At 34.3% G+C, this 17,273-nt stretch overlaps 1 protein-coding gene across 1 annotated transcript; it reads left to right on the top strand.

Annotated features, from left to right (window-relative positions):
* Positions 1-7,613: 7,613 nt before the first annotated feature.
* Positions 7,614-15,861, top strand: LOC132598636 (coatomer subunit delta). The gene is made up of 12 exons (XM_060311627.1): positions 7,614-7,703; positions 8,554-8,612; positions 8,764-8,803; positions 10,561-10,784; positions 11,022-11,264; positions 11,378-11,558; positions 12,362-12,666; positions 13,202-13,394; positions 13,499-13,652; positions 14,483-14,545; positions 14,634-14,730; positions 15,479-15,861. Exons 2-12 carry the CDS (start codon positions 8,610-8,612, stop codon positions 15,566-15,568), a joined length of 1,593 nt encoding a protein of 530 aa, XP_060167610.1. The 5' UTR covers positions 7,614-7,703; positions 8,554-8,609; the 3' UTR covers positions 15,569-15,861.
* The last annotated feature ends 1,412 nt before the right edge of the window (positions 15,862-17,273 follow it).

Genomic DNA, 17,273 nt, shown 5'->3' with positions numbered 1-17,273 from the left:
TCATCCATAAAGAAAAATAGTATTTTTTTTTTCATACTTATCCCCCACCTTAAATAATATAAAGAAGACTATTGGATTACAAATGGAAATATTCAAATAAATGGTACTAACAAATAAATACGACCTTATGAGAAAAGTTCATGTGCTTTGGTCTAAAACGGAGAAATCATTTCATTATGTGATAAGACCAATTGCATTAATTTACTTTTTGTTAAGTTAACATTTGAAAAATAATAATTAATTATTTAAGAAATACCCAATAAAAAAAAAATCGGAGTAGCCACCACTTTTAACTATCTGGAACTTCCATATATAGAACCCAAAATTCAGGAAAACAAAAAGAAGAATATATGTAAATAACTAAAAATTTATAAACACTACAACAAAATATGAAATTTTGCAGCATATTTTTACCAACAACCAATAGTATATCTTGTTGGTTGATTTCAATAAATGGCAACAATTTAATTTTATTATTGTGATATTATATAACTTTTAACTACAATTTTTTTTTCTTTTTAGTAAATAGTGTAATTTGATTTCTTATTCTACAATTAATATAATATATTTTGAATAAATTAATTAAAAATAACTTTTTTATTAACAACCATAGTGTTATTGGTTATTTTAATAAATGACAATTACTTGATTAAGTTATTGCCACGTTGTAAAACGCAGCTTTACACGTGGCGTCCAGCTAGCAAAACACGTGGCAGTTAGAGTAGGAAGCGTCGAGTCGTTTCAGCGGACCAAAGAAGAAGACTACGGTTTTACCCGAGGCAAATCCACCATAGCAAATCCACTCTGAAGTACAGCCCGACAAGCTCATTAAATGAGGATATCATGTCTTGCAGCCATTATTCAACCGGACCAGATTCGGTGCAGACGTTACAATTGACATTCAAGGCGGCATTTAAGATCCTTTATTAGTCATTATTGAGAATGGTTATGGGCTAATGACTGATTCATGTACTATAAATTGGGACAGGTTATTTGTAATCGATCATCAGGAGATACAAGACAACATTATAATATTTTACTTAAACTTCAAATCACACTACTGAAAGAGCTCTTTTTATCTTTTAGCAATTCAATTTCCTTCGTTTCCCTGAATATTTAAAGCCTAAATATTATTCGGAGGCATTCTTTTTCACAGAATTCAATCTGAAACTTCACAGAAGCCCAGACCTGTTCTTTAGTTTTAACTCTACCTTTTATGTAGTTCATACAAATTATCACATATTTAAACACTAACTTCGGCAAACCAAATCACATATCATTTAAATCGCGTACAAATTCAATTGTACCCTTTTCAGGGATAAACACACGTCATGAAACTTTTGACCACAAGTTTTTTTTTTTTTTTTTACCAAAAAGTTTCGGCTCTTAAATTAGGGGTAATACATTCAATTCAGGATATAAACATAATTGGTAGTAATTTTTTTTATTATTGGTAACACGCTTAATAATCTCAACAATTTGTGTGGGTTGTGAGCTGAGATCTAACTTCATAGAATGTTCACGGCAATCCAAGCATGTTCATGTTAAGTCTTAATTTAATTAATTGATAGTTAAGTTAATAAATAATTAATACTGAAGTTGTTAAATCAATTTGAATCAATTGGATAAAAATAATTACAGCAAAATATTAATATAGAGTCAATTTGATTTAACAGCTCCAACATTAAACTTCACACCAAGGAGAGATGAAGAATAGAAGAAGAAGCACATTCCTTTTGGTGTATGCATTCACTGGTAAATTTGTTCGCGCTTCGCGCGATTATAAAGTACTTTACTAAATTTTTGAAATGATTTTTAAATAAAAATTTGTATATTAAGACATAAAGTTTAATTTGCACATATTTTTTGACCTTTCTGTTCTCTTCACAACTGTATAATTTTACGTATTCAAATATTCTTTAAACAATATCATTTTGAGATCTTTAGTTATGAATTTATTATCAACATTTTTTTTTTTTTTGGTTTTGAAGAAGGAAATATATTTTCTAATTTTTTTTACATAAATTTTAAAACTCCATCCTTATTTTTTTATAAATGGTACATTTTGTTTCTGACACAATTAACTTTTTGATTTTTATGTGGGTAAAAGCAGGTAAATATTTAATTTCTCCCCTTTAAAGATAGAAAATTAGTACTTCAATACCTTTTTCCTAATTATAACATGTTACAAGAAAAAAAGAGGAATGTGAAAACTAAAAAAAATAAACACTACTACAACTTCATTTTCAATGCAGTTTTCCAACACGTAGGATATTGGACATATTGGACCTCATTGAATTTGAAAATAAGTATATTTCTTTGTTCATCCTGATTGTTTATGTGTAGCTAGCAAAATTTGATTTTTTAATCTAGTTCATCTATTATTTTTGTTGTTCTTTTTCTTGCCTTGTTTTTCTTCCTAATCATTTTTCAACTTCCTTCCTTCTTTCTCCCCTTAACTTGGAACATACAGAGCAACTACAATCATTGCTCTAAACATTAACAAAATTAATTTTCCTCCAAAAAAACACACTAAGTATAAAACATCACCTTCTAATACACCAATCTCTTAAAAAAATCAATCTTTCCAATTACTCGGTACAACTTTTCACCAACTTCTTGCATATAAAACACACGAAAAAAATAAAGGCATCACGACTCCAAATTCAACCGAAAGAAAGAAAAGAGTATACTATGAGATTTTTGATAGGAAAAACTTTGCGAGACTTCAATTTGTTTATCATGTATAAAATTTTATTATGATTTACTTTAAATAATACTAAGCACATACCCAAATGTTTGTGCTGGAGAATTTAGCGTTACTCATCTCCACGTCTTCTCCCTTCATCGCCATCACTTCTGCCACCTTCGTAGCCATACCACCATTTTTTCGTTGTTAAAGTTGTCATCAATTTCATATTGTTCAATGATATTTTAGTATCTTCTACTGGTGGGTATGACCTTTTCCCCAAATTTAGGCTTATAATAACAAAGAGTCTTCCACGTAATTTTAAATGGGAACTTGAGAGACAGCGTACTGATCTTCCATTTGCTCTTACTTTTTATGGTGAGGGCAGGGCATTATGCCTTTATTTACTTTTTCTTTATGACATGCAATGTAAGACAATTAATATAGCTCACGTTCTGGATAGTGAAAAGCCACCAGAAGTTTTAAAGAAATAAACAGTTTTATTTAGCACAATAATTAAGAGATAATTAGAGTTGTTCATTTTTAAATTAGAGAAAATGTCAAAAAAAGGAGAAAAAAGATAAATGGCTTTCTAGGCCATAGAGAGGTGACACATCACCTTGTCTATGCCTAACTTTATATTATATATAGATTATATGATAAATTACATAAGATAAAGATAAATAAAAAGAGATCATAAATTCTTACCATCGAGGGAAAACTATAGTACTTTGATTTGAAAGTGTAAAGTCCTAAACCTAATTTCCTTAACCTAGTTTATTGCTTAACCTAGTTTACTGTAATTTTTATTTTGAAAGGACTCCTAAATATTACAAAGACAATTAAATAATAATTTCAAAAAAATAGTAAATGACAATTTTGTCTATTGTGGGGTCTTTTAATGAAGGGTAAAAAGTTCAATCAACATTTTTAGAGTTAACATTTTTAAGGCTCCTCGTGCTTTTAATATAGTAGAGATAGATAAGAGGAATCTATCTGATTACTACTAAGTTAAGATATCTATTTATCCTTCATTAGTGTCTATTCAAGCATTTTGCCAAAGTGAAGTGAACATAACTTGTATCTCAATATTCTCCTAGCCACAAAGTATCTATTATATATATTTAATCATTTCTTACTCTCATGTTATGGAATGTTAAGGGCTTATATGGTCAAATAGATGGAAAAGCGCAAATTTTAGTCATCCTCAATATATTATGGACATTTTTTTGGGGGTAATTAGACTTTCATTAATCACCAAAGTATGAATTACCAAACTGAGTCAAATATCACATCTGACTCTTTCAAATTGTTAAAGGTAGAGCCTTCTGACCTACCTACAATTGAAGTACTGATCTAAATAAACCCTGCTAGCAGGGGGTGCCCTAACATTACAAAGGCAGGCAACTCTTCTAGCTACTGTTTCCTCAGCATTTCCCTTGTGTTCAAACACTCTCAAGTTTCGTTCAATCCACATGGCATGTATGAACTCAGCATGAACTAGTTTCAGAACTTTGCCCTTAGTTTTGACAAGCAACCACTGCTGGTGTCGTGCCTATGTATGTCCAGTTGGTTGGTGCACTTGAAGCCATTGCATTAGTCGACTCCATACCTTGTACGCATAGGGACACGTAACAAATAGATGGTCTCTAGATTCCTCCTTAGTCTTGCATATCACACACTTCTTATCTACTTGTATCTTTCGGCTTAATAACCTGTCAGCAGTAAGCATTCTGCCATGAAGTTGTAACCATAGAGTGAAGATGGCCTTAGGATACATATCAACCCTTTCTAGCTAACCTTTGGGAGATTTGGCACCATTTGTAAATAACATTGCCCGATAACATTATATGTACACAGCAGTTAAAGTTGGATGTATCCTAGTCTGTCCCTTGCTTCAATAATATTCCGAATCATCAGCTTGCTTGTTTTGGTATGCTCATTGTTTCCAGCATTTGTCCTTTGATGTAGTAACTATGGATGCGTATCTTGCTTCCTGGCTATATTCCAACAAAGTCTTAGTTATAGCTGCTTTGTTCCATATCTTGAGATTTGTGAGATTCAAACCACTAGCTGCTTTTGGAGTATAAATTGTGTCCCATCCCACTAATGCTCTTTTACTAATGATGTAGCCCCACACCAAACATAGCTTCTACAATGTGCCTCGATAGCCTTCATTACCTTAACAGGAATAATGAATAAATGAGACCAGTAAGCTTGCACCCCAAAAATTACAGTTTTGACAAGTTGAATCCTTCCTGCATAGGATAGCTTTTTTGCTGTCCAAGAGGATATCTTTGCTACTATCTTCTCAATTAAAGGTTGCCATTGCAATATAGCGAGTTTCTTGGTGGTCAAAGGGATGCCCAAGTACTTGAAATTACAATATCGCACTGTATTTTCAACTCCGACTTTGAGCTTTCTCCTCAAAATAGTTTTTAGGCCATCAACAATCTATAATATAGTAATTTTTTTTTTTTTTTTTGAAGAAAGCAACTCAAACAAACACTTAAAAAAAAACAGAAGCTTAATTTGCACACTCAATTTTTGAAAACTCTAAAATAAACGTCATTATAATGATATTTTCAACTCTACTTGTAATTTGGCCTTCAATTACATGGCCCTTTAAGAGAATATCTAATTGGTAATTAATATTCCGACTCTTCATGGACCTATCGTTTATGAAATATTTAGAATTTCGCTTAAATAATTTTTTAATACTGGTGTTTGTTTGATCTTCTTTTTTCAAGCAAAACTTTTGATTTTCCCATATCTAAAATATTAATTATTACGAAGGTTTGTTAAACTTTTTCTCGAAACTCTTCAATTCTTACTAACTACATCTTCTACGAAAACAACAAATTTTCAAATACAAAACTCTTTCAATTCTAAGTAACTATTTTTTTAACTTCTTCAATTAATATTTTCTTCAATCAACTTAACTTTAAATATCATCCAATTAATAAGAACAATGGAAGTAAAAGAAAGAAGTGAGAAAAAGAAAATTAAAGAAAGCGTCATAATGAGTTCACGAGTTTACTGGATTACGATAGATTTATACAAATAGCCACATTCCCTGGTTTGTATTTAAAAGTTGGATGCTTTTTCAAAATTAAACATGTGGTCAGTGGTGTGCAATTCAAAAGTGTCCACTTGCAATCCAAAACGAATATTCAGGCGGTCTAATATTTAAAAAGTAACCAACTTTAAACACAAGGCTATAAAAATGGCCACATGCTGTAAATAACACTTGGATTATGGTGTTAAAATCAAAAGTGCAAGCTCACCGAAGAGCGACGAGTGAAAAAGACTAACATTTTTTTGTGCGGATTGGCCTTCTTTTGGGATGGTCTTTAATTTTTGGTCCTCAAATTGTTGGTCTTTAAGTTTTATCCTTCGCTTAAAAAGGTGGCTGAAAATATCCCAAGATTCTGGGTTCGAACTCCCAACCAGTAAAAAAAAAAAAAATCGTAAGACAAGACTTTTGCAAAAAGCCTGCTTTATGCGGCAGACTTGCCTTAAGGCATAACTAAACGTTTGCCTTACAAAACAAAGTCTGTCGTCTCCGGCATAGATTTTATGTAGCTTCGCCCGAATATACATAGATTCATAGGTTAATTAAGCGAAGAACAAAAATTAAAGATTAACGAATTGAGGGACAAAAATTAAAGACCAGCCCGTATGAGGGACAATCGTGCAAATTGACAAAATAGTATAGTCTCTTAACTTTTTTTATTTTATAAAACTAGATGTATTTATTTGCATATTGTTGGTTTAGTTAAGATATTTTTTTTTTAAAAAAGATAGCCAATCTAGACAAATCAGATCAACTCGGGTGAACATGGTTTAATTAAGATATTTTTTTTTTTAAAAAAAAGATAACCAGTCTAGACCAAATCAGATCCACTGGGATGAATGTTCACCATTTTCCAAAGTTAACACAAAAACATACTAAGAGCCCGTTTGGATTGGCTTATAAGTTGGCTTATAAGCTGTTTTCAGCTTTTTTGAGTGTTTGGCTGGCCAGCTTAAAGTCATTTTATGCTTAAAATAAGCTCAAAAAAATAATTGGACCCATTTGACTTAGTTTATCTAAAGCAGCTTATAAGCTGAAAACATCTTATAAGCCAAAAAAAATAAGTTGGACTACCCCAACTTATTTTTTTCAGCTTATAAGCTGCAAACAGCTTTAAGCTGTAAGCCAATCCAAACGGGCTCTAAGTGCCCGTTTGGATGGGCTTATGCCTGTAAGCTGCAAACAGCTTATAAGCTAAAAAAAATAAGTTGGGGTAGGCTAACTTATTTTTTTTGGCTTATAAGCTACTTTAGATAAGCTAAGTCAAATGGGCCCAATTATTTTTTTGAGCTTATTTTAAGCACAAAATGACTTTAAGCTGGCCAGCCAAACACTCAAAAAAGCTGAAAACAGCTTATAAGCCAATCCAAACGCGCTCTAAATTAGATAGCAATTTTTTGTATTCGGCTTGAGCAGACATTGTTAGTATAGAGTAACAATCAATCCCCTACCCCCCTCCCCCGAACTAATATTTTCAATTTCATATGACTCAGGGAATCAGGGACCTCCAACAAAGTAAATGCTAATATTCTAATAATTGAATTACCAATATTACCATTAAATTGATTAAATGATTATTTCTTAGATTTAACTATGAATTAAATTATTTGGCAAAAATTTATGTGTAGTATAATTAACTAAAATACTATATTAATAATAAAGATATCTATCTACCTTTTGTTATAAAAGATTACATGAAATCACACATTAATACATGTACCAAAAAATTAATTCTATATAAAAAATTTAAATTGCAATTTTTGCAAAATAAAATAAAATAAAATTCGAGCTTGCTTCAAAATTAATTGAAAAGTAGTGTCGCACTGTAAGATGTTGAACTCCCGGGTCCTTTCATATATAAGCTCCGAAAGCGCATATTTTCTGTTTTATTATCATCTGATTATTATTACTCTTCGTTAGCAAGTATTCTTCACTAAGGTAACTGCCCATTTCTCTCAATAAGACTTCTTCTCACTATTTGATCTTTCTCCAATGTTCTACTTTCTATTCTGATCGTTAGATCTAGGGATTTATTTACTGTCCGATCTGATTTTTCAATTACTCTGCGAAGATCTGATCTGTTTGCGTTGATTTCACCGTTTTATGTTGTAGTTTTAGTGAATTTGTACAGTGTATGTCGTAATTTATTTTTTCTAAATTTTATCGCAATGTTGATGCCTGTGAAATGAATGATGTTTTATCTTCGTAGATGCTCATCTGTCAGTTGTTTGAATTTTTTTTTTGGGATGTTTCTTACGGATTTGAATTTGATTTTTTCAATTACTTATCTCTCAAATCTGTGCGAAGATCCGAACAATTTGCGTGGATTTCAACGTTTTATGTTGTTATTTTAGTGAATTTGTATAGTGTATGTTGTTTCTAAATTTTATCGCATTTGTTGATGCTTGTGAAGTGAATGATTTTAATCTGTGCGAAGATCTGAGCAATTTGCGTGGATTTCACCGTTTTTATGTTGTAATTCTAGTGAATTTGTACAGTGTATGTTGTATTTTATTGTTTATAAATGTTATCGCGTTGTTGATGCCTGTGAAGTGAATGATGTTTTAATCTGTGCGAAGATCCGAGCAATTTGCGTGGATTTCACCATTTCATGTTGTAATTTTAGTGAATTTGTACAGTGTATGTTTTATTTTATTGTTTATAAATGTTATCGCATTGTCGATGCCTGTGAAGTGAATGGTGTTTTAATCTCATGTATACTTATCTGTTGGTTGTTTGAATTTTTTTCGATGTTCCTTACGGCTTTGAATTTGCGTTCAAAATCCAGGTGGTATACGATCTATTGCCTAGGATCTGATACAACAAATCTACTAAGCAGCAAAGATGGTAATACTTCGGTTGATAAATTTGTAGCAACATAGTTGTGTAGATTGGAATGATTTATCATTTTTCCTGAAAAAAAAAAGAAGAAGAGATTATTAGCTTAGAAGAACACTGCGATGATAACTATACACCGTTGTTGTATTACGTGCTGCAGGTTGTTCTAGCGGCTTCCATAATTTCTAAATCTGGCAAAGGTATGTCGCATTCTACCTATGATTTTGGAATTATCTGGATTGTAGAGACTAGTGTGATGTTAGTTGATGTAATTCTACAGCCTCTCTACCTGCCAAAGTAGGGGTAGGTCTGCGTACACTCTACCCTCCCCAGACCCCACTTGTGGGATTACATTGGGTATGTTGTTGTTGTTGGTTAATTCTACTGAAGTTGGCACATGTACACAAATTAGCACACCCTCATTTACATTTTATGTGTTTGTGTTTGATTGGACATGGAGTTTAAGAATAGCAAATTTTCAATGGCAAAATGGGAATGTTAAGAGTAAACTGTTTCTAGATATAAAAAAGTGTAATTTTTTATTGTGAAAGGATGCTGTTGGAGTCTAAAGCTGAAAATAACAATTTGGTGTTAGAAAAGAAGTTGCTGTTTCAGTCAATTTAATATGTCAAATTTCTTTCTTGAGATAACTGTGAAAAATGCAGTGAAGTTAGGGGAAAAGCTTCCATTTAGTTACAGCTAGAGGCACAAAGTGTAAATAATCTCTAAGACACGTTATTTTGGACACGTAAAATGTCCACTTGCAACGGAGACTAGGCTGACTAGTGTGCAGTGAAGTACTCTGTAAAGGAGTTGGAATGTTTCTAGTTAATCATCATTTGATTGAAAAGAGTTTGCACCATTTCACTCTTGTTTAACCTGTCTTAGTTGCAAAAATGCCGGAGGTGTTCACATTGTTATCATTTGATTATTTGTAATGGTTGACACTTGTCATCTTGTCCTCAAAAGAATATATTTATCTTTATAAACAGCAGTTATTTCATGGAAAAACATGGTTGTGTTATTTTTTGTAAATATTTTTTATGATGCCTTTTGGTGTGTTGCTAGTGTATGGGATGTCGTAATATTCGGTGGTGACCTATTAAAGAAATTTATTTCAAGAAAGAGAAAAAAAATTCTAACGCGTAGGGGACTGCTGTTAGAAAGTAGTAAAGTTTTCTCCTACTTGATTAGTTTGGATAGTACAGGACTATCATTTAAAAGAAATGTGACAGGTTTCCTGCAGTTTTCTTCTTTTTGAGAGAAGAAGAAAGAGAAGGGAAGAGAAGAGACAAGTATTTGTGCTGAAACTGCTATATTCTTCTTTACTAGTAGTATAGATGTGACTAATAAATATAAAATAACGTTTTCCTAGAAGGGGAGGAAAAGGAAATGAAAGTTATGCAGAAGAAAGCAAAAAATCATGGAATGCAAACTTACATTAGAAAGAAAAGGTCAGGGAAGAGATAAATGTTAACCCTCTAAAAAATGAGAACATAGTTGTAATTGTTTGTCTTTTGTGGCTGCTGTGTTCGAGCGTAGTGGTACAATAACGAAAAAGCTGGGAGGGACAAATTGTTGGAACCACGAAGAGTTCTATTTCCTGTTTGACTTTTCGCTTAACTGTGATGTTTCCATTTTCTAATATCACAGGTCTAGGTCAGAGTTTTGTTTTATAATAGATTCTTTATTTATATTTTCATTTGAAAGGTAAGAGCTTCTGTCCACTATGATATCCCTCTTGTAGGGAATCAGTAGTCCCATGATGCTTTCCGTTTAATAGTTCATTGATTTTTTGCTTTTACAGAAGCAACTTCTTTTGTTTGTTTGTGTTAGGACTTAGGATATGTCTTTCAACCATCTTTTGCATCTTGATGTCCAACATTCTTCTATTTATGTAATAGAATGGATTTGCCACTGACCACTATTGACTGTATCGTCTCATCATCTTCTGCAGCTCTTGTCTCGAGGCAATTTGTTGATATGTCTCGTATAAGAATTGAAGGATATCTTGCAGCTTTTCCCAAATTGGTTGGTACAGGAAAGCAGCATACATATGTTGAGACTGAAAATGTGCGATATGTTTATCAGCCGATAGAATCTCTGTACTTGGTCCTTGTGACGAACAAACAGAGCAACATTCTTGAAGATTTGGAGACACTGAGGCTGCTGTCTAAACTAGTATCCTTTCTGTTTTTCTGATACTGAAGTTAGATTATCCTTTCTTCTCAGCTCTAGATTGTCTTTATCCGTGTCTGGTCATAGAATATTGCTGCTTTTAAAAAGAATAGTTTTTAATTTCTCCAACCTGCAAAATGTTACTCCAAAATTCAATCTAAATAAATACAACTAAACAAGCTTTCATGTGCGCCCAGAATTTTTTCTAAATGTTTGGGCCATTTCCTTGACGGTTATTAGGTGCCTGAATATTGTTATTCACTAGATGAGGAAGGAATTGGCAGGACAGCTTTTGAGCTTATTTTTGCATTTGATGAAGTGATCTCTCTTGGACACAAGGAAAGTGTTACGGTTACACAAGTGAAGCAGTACTGTGAAATGGAGAGCCACGAGGAAAGATTGCACAAGTTAGTCTTACAGAGCAAGATAAATGAAACTAAGGATGTCATGAAGCGTAAAGCCAGTGAGATTGACAAAAGCAAGGTAGTTCAAAAGGCACACGTCACCTGTGCTAAATGTTTAATTTCTTCCCTTTTCATGTCTTGTGTCTATTTGATTGTACTGTAAACATAATTTCCTACACATTTACTTTGCAGATTGAGAAGAATAGAGGTGAAAAAGGAGGTTTCATGTCACTGCAATCCATGGGTTCTGGAAGAATCGATACTGGCTTTGGCAGCGACTCAGGCATATCTAGCACAGGAGGCAGTGGTTTTGGTAGTGGTTCTGGATTTGGTCTAACCCCTGATGTGGACACGTTTTCTACCAAATCCAAGGGTTTGTATTTGTTTCACCCTGTCAATGTTTTATGTCTTTAGTTCGTTGCTAGACATCTGTTGGGGGGGGAGGGGGGGAGGGTGCATCAGCCGGTTTTGCATGTTTTGCTCGTGCAACTTCTTTTTTCTTAGGTTACATATGTCATTTTCTTTAGACACACCCTTTTGATAATTTCGGTGCATATACTGTGTGGGGAAGCAGTACAATTTTGATAGGAAGGAATTAAAGCCACCCTTTATAATAAATGTTGGGCTGAGTGTATAAGGAATGACCCAAAAGAAAATAGTATAAAAGAAATGCTTTTATAGGTGATGAAGAAGAATGAAAATGAAGGAGAAGGACAACACACAAATTTTCCTTCAAAAGTTATCCTCGCAGAATGTAGGAGGTTGATAAATGTGACAGACTCGAGAAAATTATCAAGAATTCCTACAAAACCCTTGCCTTAAATATCCCTCAAGGAAGAAGGGAAAACGAAACCTCCTTTTGTTTCAGCCTTTGTCCTTTAAATTGTGAGAGCTGTATATTTCCGACTTGCTGTGTTTGTGACAACTTATTGAGTTGATGTTTTCTTGATACATTCTTCTAGAACTTTTCTTTTGTGTGTGTAGTTTGATGCCCTGGAATTAGTCGGTAGGTCTGAAAAGTTTTGCATCTATATTGAGTTACTCTCTGTTGGCTATGAAACACATTTCCGTTTATCCTTTGAAATATCAAATTTGCTGGTGCTCTGTGAGAACCTTGAGAAAATTGGTGCGGAACCAAATAATGAGAATGTAGCTTATGACATTTGTGTGCATCAGGTCGTCCAGCTGCATCTGCTACTGCTCCACCGAAAGGTCTTGGTATGCAGCTAGGTAAAACACAGAAGACCAACCAATTTCTGGAATCCCTGAAAGCTGAGGGTGAAGTAATTGTCGAGGATGTGAGGCCAACCGTTGGTCAGGCCAAACCAGCTGCTGCTCCACTAACTGATCCCGTCACGTTGACTGTTGAAGAGAAGATTAATGTAACACTAAAGCGTGATGGTGGTGTCAGCAACTTTGACGTCCAGGGTACTCTGTCTCTCCAAATTCTGAACCAAGAAGATGCGTTTATCCAAGTGCAGGTCCTCTCTCTCTCTCTCTCCAAGTATACTGAGCATCTCATGTGCTGAGGTTCCTTGGAAAAGTCTGTCGAGACTATGCCAATGTCCAACGTCAACAATTTTATTTATATTCTCTTTCTATGCAAAAAAATAAATAAACAATGAACTATGCATGTAGATGTTCTTGGTGAAGCGGAGTTCATCATTTATGTCCTCTGCAGCTAAACACTGTTTCCAGCTCTACTCATTTGATATGCGACTGGCAAGCAATTGAAATTTGAAAGAGGATAAAGAAGGACCTAATGATTTTTCCCGCACTTCCTTGCAATACATATGACTTCTTCTCTAAGAAAATTGTAAAACATTTCCAGTGTGCACCCTTTATAATAAAGCTGAAGATTCAACTAGGCCCCTCTCCATTTGAAATGTTTGTCTAAACTGAACTCTCTAGCTCTGCATTTGGAGGTCTATCTGACCTCAGAAGGCATTCATATTTGCTTTGCTTGTGAATTTTATGATAATGTAGTTTACTGTTCATTCCATACTATATGTTCAGATTGAAACCAGTGGTAATCCAGCAATCCTCTTCAAAACACACCCAAACATGAACAAGGAGTTGTTTTCAAATGAAAATATTCTAGGCCTTAAAGATCCCAACAGGCCATTTCCCACGGGTCAAGGCGGTGATGGTGTTAGTCTTTTGAGGTGGAGAATGCAAAGCACAGATGAGTCAATTTTGCCTTTAACAAGTAAGCTTTGTGAATTTCAGTTGACCCTTCTCTAAATCTCTGTGCTGTCTTATGTGTTTAATTGATATTATCCTTTATCATTGATTTCAAATATTTTGTCTCAGTTAACTGCTGGCCTTCAGTTTCTGGAAGCGAAACCTATGTGAATATTGAGTATGAAACCCCCGCACAGATTGATCTACAAAATGTTGTAATTTCTGTACCCCTCCCAGCTCTCAGGGAGGCTCCAAACGTACAACAGATAGACGGAGAATGGAGGTGATCTTTTAACCTTAACTTTTACACTTATGCTAGTTTCAAATGATCACCTTTTTTATCAGTTCTCACGGGATTATAAAACTGAATCTTACATAGATCTTCTTATGATAGAGGCTTTCAAAGCTGAAATGGCCTTTGCACAGAGACCATGCTACTTCTAAGATGCTAATTTGTTTATTGCTTTTAAAAAAGCCGAGTTGGGTCACTGCAATCAGAGCAAAGCAGTTATTTCATGTTTATTAATTCATTTGGTTGCATATTATAGATATAATTCTTGTAGAATCATTGGTTTGGAAAGTTCACACATCGTGTAGCTCTTCAAAGGAGGGATGGATGTCACTTAGTTATTCCTTCCGATGCTAGCTTTCAATTCCGTTTGCTTTCCTTGAAGAAGAAATATGAGCTATCTTCATTTTGGTTGCACCTCGTAAGAACTATCAAATAAGATTGTTTGCTAGCATGCATATAGTTGCTTAAGCGAATTTGAGTATAGAGAAAAACTAAAATGAAAAATTAACTGGTTGTGGGGCCACTGGTTGCAGCTAAAGTCGTATTGTTGTACTTGTTTGGTATGATAGTATTGAGGAAAATGTTAAGTCAGTGAAAATGCATTGCAGAATGTGTAATTTCATACCTTTATTCATAGACCTAGTCGATAGTTGGCCGAGGACCTGATACGAATTGACCAAAGATATAATCTAATGACTTTTTTGAGGCATAGATGATTGACTGACCTTTTTGAGTGGGAAGTTGTATGGAACTGCTGGATTGTGCCGTACCTATTGTTGAATAGTCTATATAATTTAATATTTTTCACCATCCAATTGCAGGTATGATTCCAGAAATTCTGTTTTGGAGTGGTCTGTCGTTCTCATTGACAATTCGAACCGCAGGTTAGCTTATGTTAAAGTTTGTCCTTTTGAAACACACAGCCATTAAGGCTTGTTCGTCTTTCTAACGTGGAAGTTGGAAACTTTGCAGTGGAGCACTAGAATTTGTTGTTCCAGCAGCCGATCCGTCGGCCTTCTTCCCAATTTCTGCACGTTTTACTGCCTCGAGAACCTTCAGTGACGTCAAGGTTTGCTCCTAATCTTCCATGTGATATTGCTCAGTCATTTTGGCCTTTAGGTGGCGTGGGTCTAATTTTTCCCAGTTTATGCTGACCATTCGGGAGCTAGTGTCTGGCGATTATCGATACTCTTGCTACATGTTTGTTGCTTATTTTGATTTATTTGCATGCAATCCTTATATCTGATCTGCTATTATGCTTGTTCATTTCTGTGAAAGAGTCTTCTTCTTGTGGTTGCAATCCTAGTAAACTGTTTTTTTTTTTTTTTTTTGATCAAGTAACTTAACTGTTGATCTTTACTGGTGCAATCCTAGTAACTGTTAAAGCAGGGTTGATTGAATTTGCTGTGTTGTGATGCTATGCAGTTGATCTTTGCTGGTTTATCATATATGAATTTCCAGTTGTGTGATGGAACTTGCATAGAGGAAATTTAGACAACAATTGTTTTGCTGGACAGTGATACAAGTAACATCAACTCTAAATATAGCCCCCTAATTTTTCCCCGGATTACTATGAAAGAAGTACCATTGCTGTAAAGAAAAGATATTACTGAATATTGATAAAGCTCCGAGAGTCAAAAGACTCCTCTTTTCTCCTAGAGTTGCTTCACTGTATGGCAGTCAGCTGATACCTTTTGTACTCGAAACTGGGGTGTTAGTTTTTTCACTAATACTTGGTTATCTGCAATAGCTTGTATTAACCATGAGCCTGGAATTGGTTGTTTATCTGATAACTTGATTTGGTGTAAAATTTTCAGGTTGTCAACATTTTGCCTCTAAGAGGTGGGGCTACTCCCAAGCATTCTCAAAGAACAACGTTGGCCACGGAGACTTACCAAGTTGTGTGACTATAAGGCCAGCATCAGATTGTGCCCCTCTAGCAACATTATAGGATTCATATTTTAGTTGATTTTTGTTCAGACTTGTTTGCCTTTTCCTTGTTCTCCCTTCCAACTTTTTTTGCAACATGATCATGTACGGAGATGGAATGACTTTGTTAGGTTCAATTTTGGAAGTCTTGTGCATTTATAGCGTAAGGAATCAACTTTACGGCGATTGAATTTTAAGTACTTACCAATTTGACATACAGTTCCTTATGTACTCTCTTTTTCAATTATTATTTTCTTTTCAAAAACATAAATTTGAGCGTTCTCTAAACTTTCTTCCTAATTATTTTGAATTTATTTTCATATTCGTTTTTCTTATGATGCTATTCACGTGAGATCTCTCTTTGGTCATTGAAAATGTTTCTTATTTATAATTCCTTAACCTCAAGTTGAACTTATAGTAATGCCAGAGTAGTGTTTTATTTTTATTTGTACTTATATTTCAACAAGAGATTCTACTCTTAATAACAGATACTCTTTCAGGATAGTTAAATTTGTTCCTTCCGATAACGAATACGGTTTTCGTTGGAGCTTCTAAATTTGGAGAAGGCTTCGGATTATTCAAACCAAACAAGAAAAAATAATATGGTACATGGAATATTAAAAAATTAACAGCCCCTTTCAATTCCCAATTCGAAAGTAAAAACGATTAACCCCCTTGAACATCGAAGGATTCTCTGAGCACTTTTGAACTCTAGACATTTGTATCAAGAGTTTAAAATTTATTGAATTAAACCGGATAGCACAGGTCAATTTTTCAAGGGGAAGAAAGAAAGTTCAACTTCATACTTATTTTGAAGTGTCAGTCATGTGTGTATATTTTATGTATGTGTACACACCGAGAGTGACACAAACCCACATGCGTACATGCATAACTTACTGAATTCACATGGTAATATACATCAGTCAACTATTTAAAAAAGAAAACAAATGAAACTTAGAGTACTAGACAGCTGTATCATCTCGTGGATCCTTTGTGTGAAATGATGAGAAAATGCTGATTTTGACTCTTCCCATTATGGGAATATGGCAAAATTACTTAGACAACATGGTCCCCATTCTCGAATCTCGTATCACGAAAACAACTGGTCGGTGCGCTTTGATGTGCTATTATAGGATCCTCACCAGCTTTTATATTAATTACTTATATAAAATCTTCATGTAGCACGACAGGTGGTATATATAGTAACATTTTAATTCTTTAACTAAACTGATAAAAGGAGTAAAAACATGTACTTCACACAAAAGTTAATTCACAGTTTATTATTCACTTATTATACGAATTGTAATAAGGAGATTGGTGGAGCAGTATAGGGAGAGGAAGATGGACTTACACATGACATTCATCGACCTAGAAAAGGCTTACGACAAAGTTCCAAAGGAGATCCTATGCAGATGCTTGGAGGCTAAAAGTGTACTTGTGGCGTACATTAGGGTGATCAAGGACATGTATGAGGGAGCCAAGACCAGGGTAAGGACAGTAGGAGGAGACTCAGAGCACTTCCCAGTTGTGATGGGGTTGCATCAAGGATCAACTCTTAGTCTGTTTTTATTTGCCTTGGTGATGGATGAATTGACGTGGCAAATTCAAGGTGAGGTGCCATGGTGTATGCTTTTCGCGAATGACATAGTCCTGATCGACGAGACTCGTAGCGGAGTTAACGCT

The sequence above is a fragment of the Lycium barbarum genome, chromosome 6 (assembly GCF_019175385.1).
Source record: "Lycium barbarum isolate Lr01 chromosome 6, ASM1917538v2, whole genome shotgun sequence".
NCBI lineage: Eukaryota > Viridiplantae > Streptophyta > Magnoliopsida > Solanales > Solanaceae > Lycium > Lycium barbarum.
Note: the sequence above shows the minus strand (reverse complement) of the source record. Positions and strands in the feature narration are given on the sequence as shown.

Bases quoted from the DNA above. Each gene is read 5' to 3' on its own strand.
- LOC132598636 (XM_060311627.1), top strand. The intron at 10,785-11,021 runs GTATCCTTTCTG...GACGGTTATTAG, and splicing joins TGAGGCTGCTGTCTAAACTA to GTGCCTGAATATTGTTATTC. The intron at 11,265-11,377 runs GTAGTTCAAAAG...TTTACTTTGCAG, and splicing joins GTGAGATTGACAAAAGCAAG to ATTGAGAAGAATAGAGGTGA.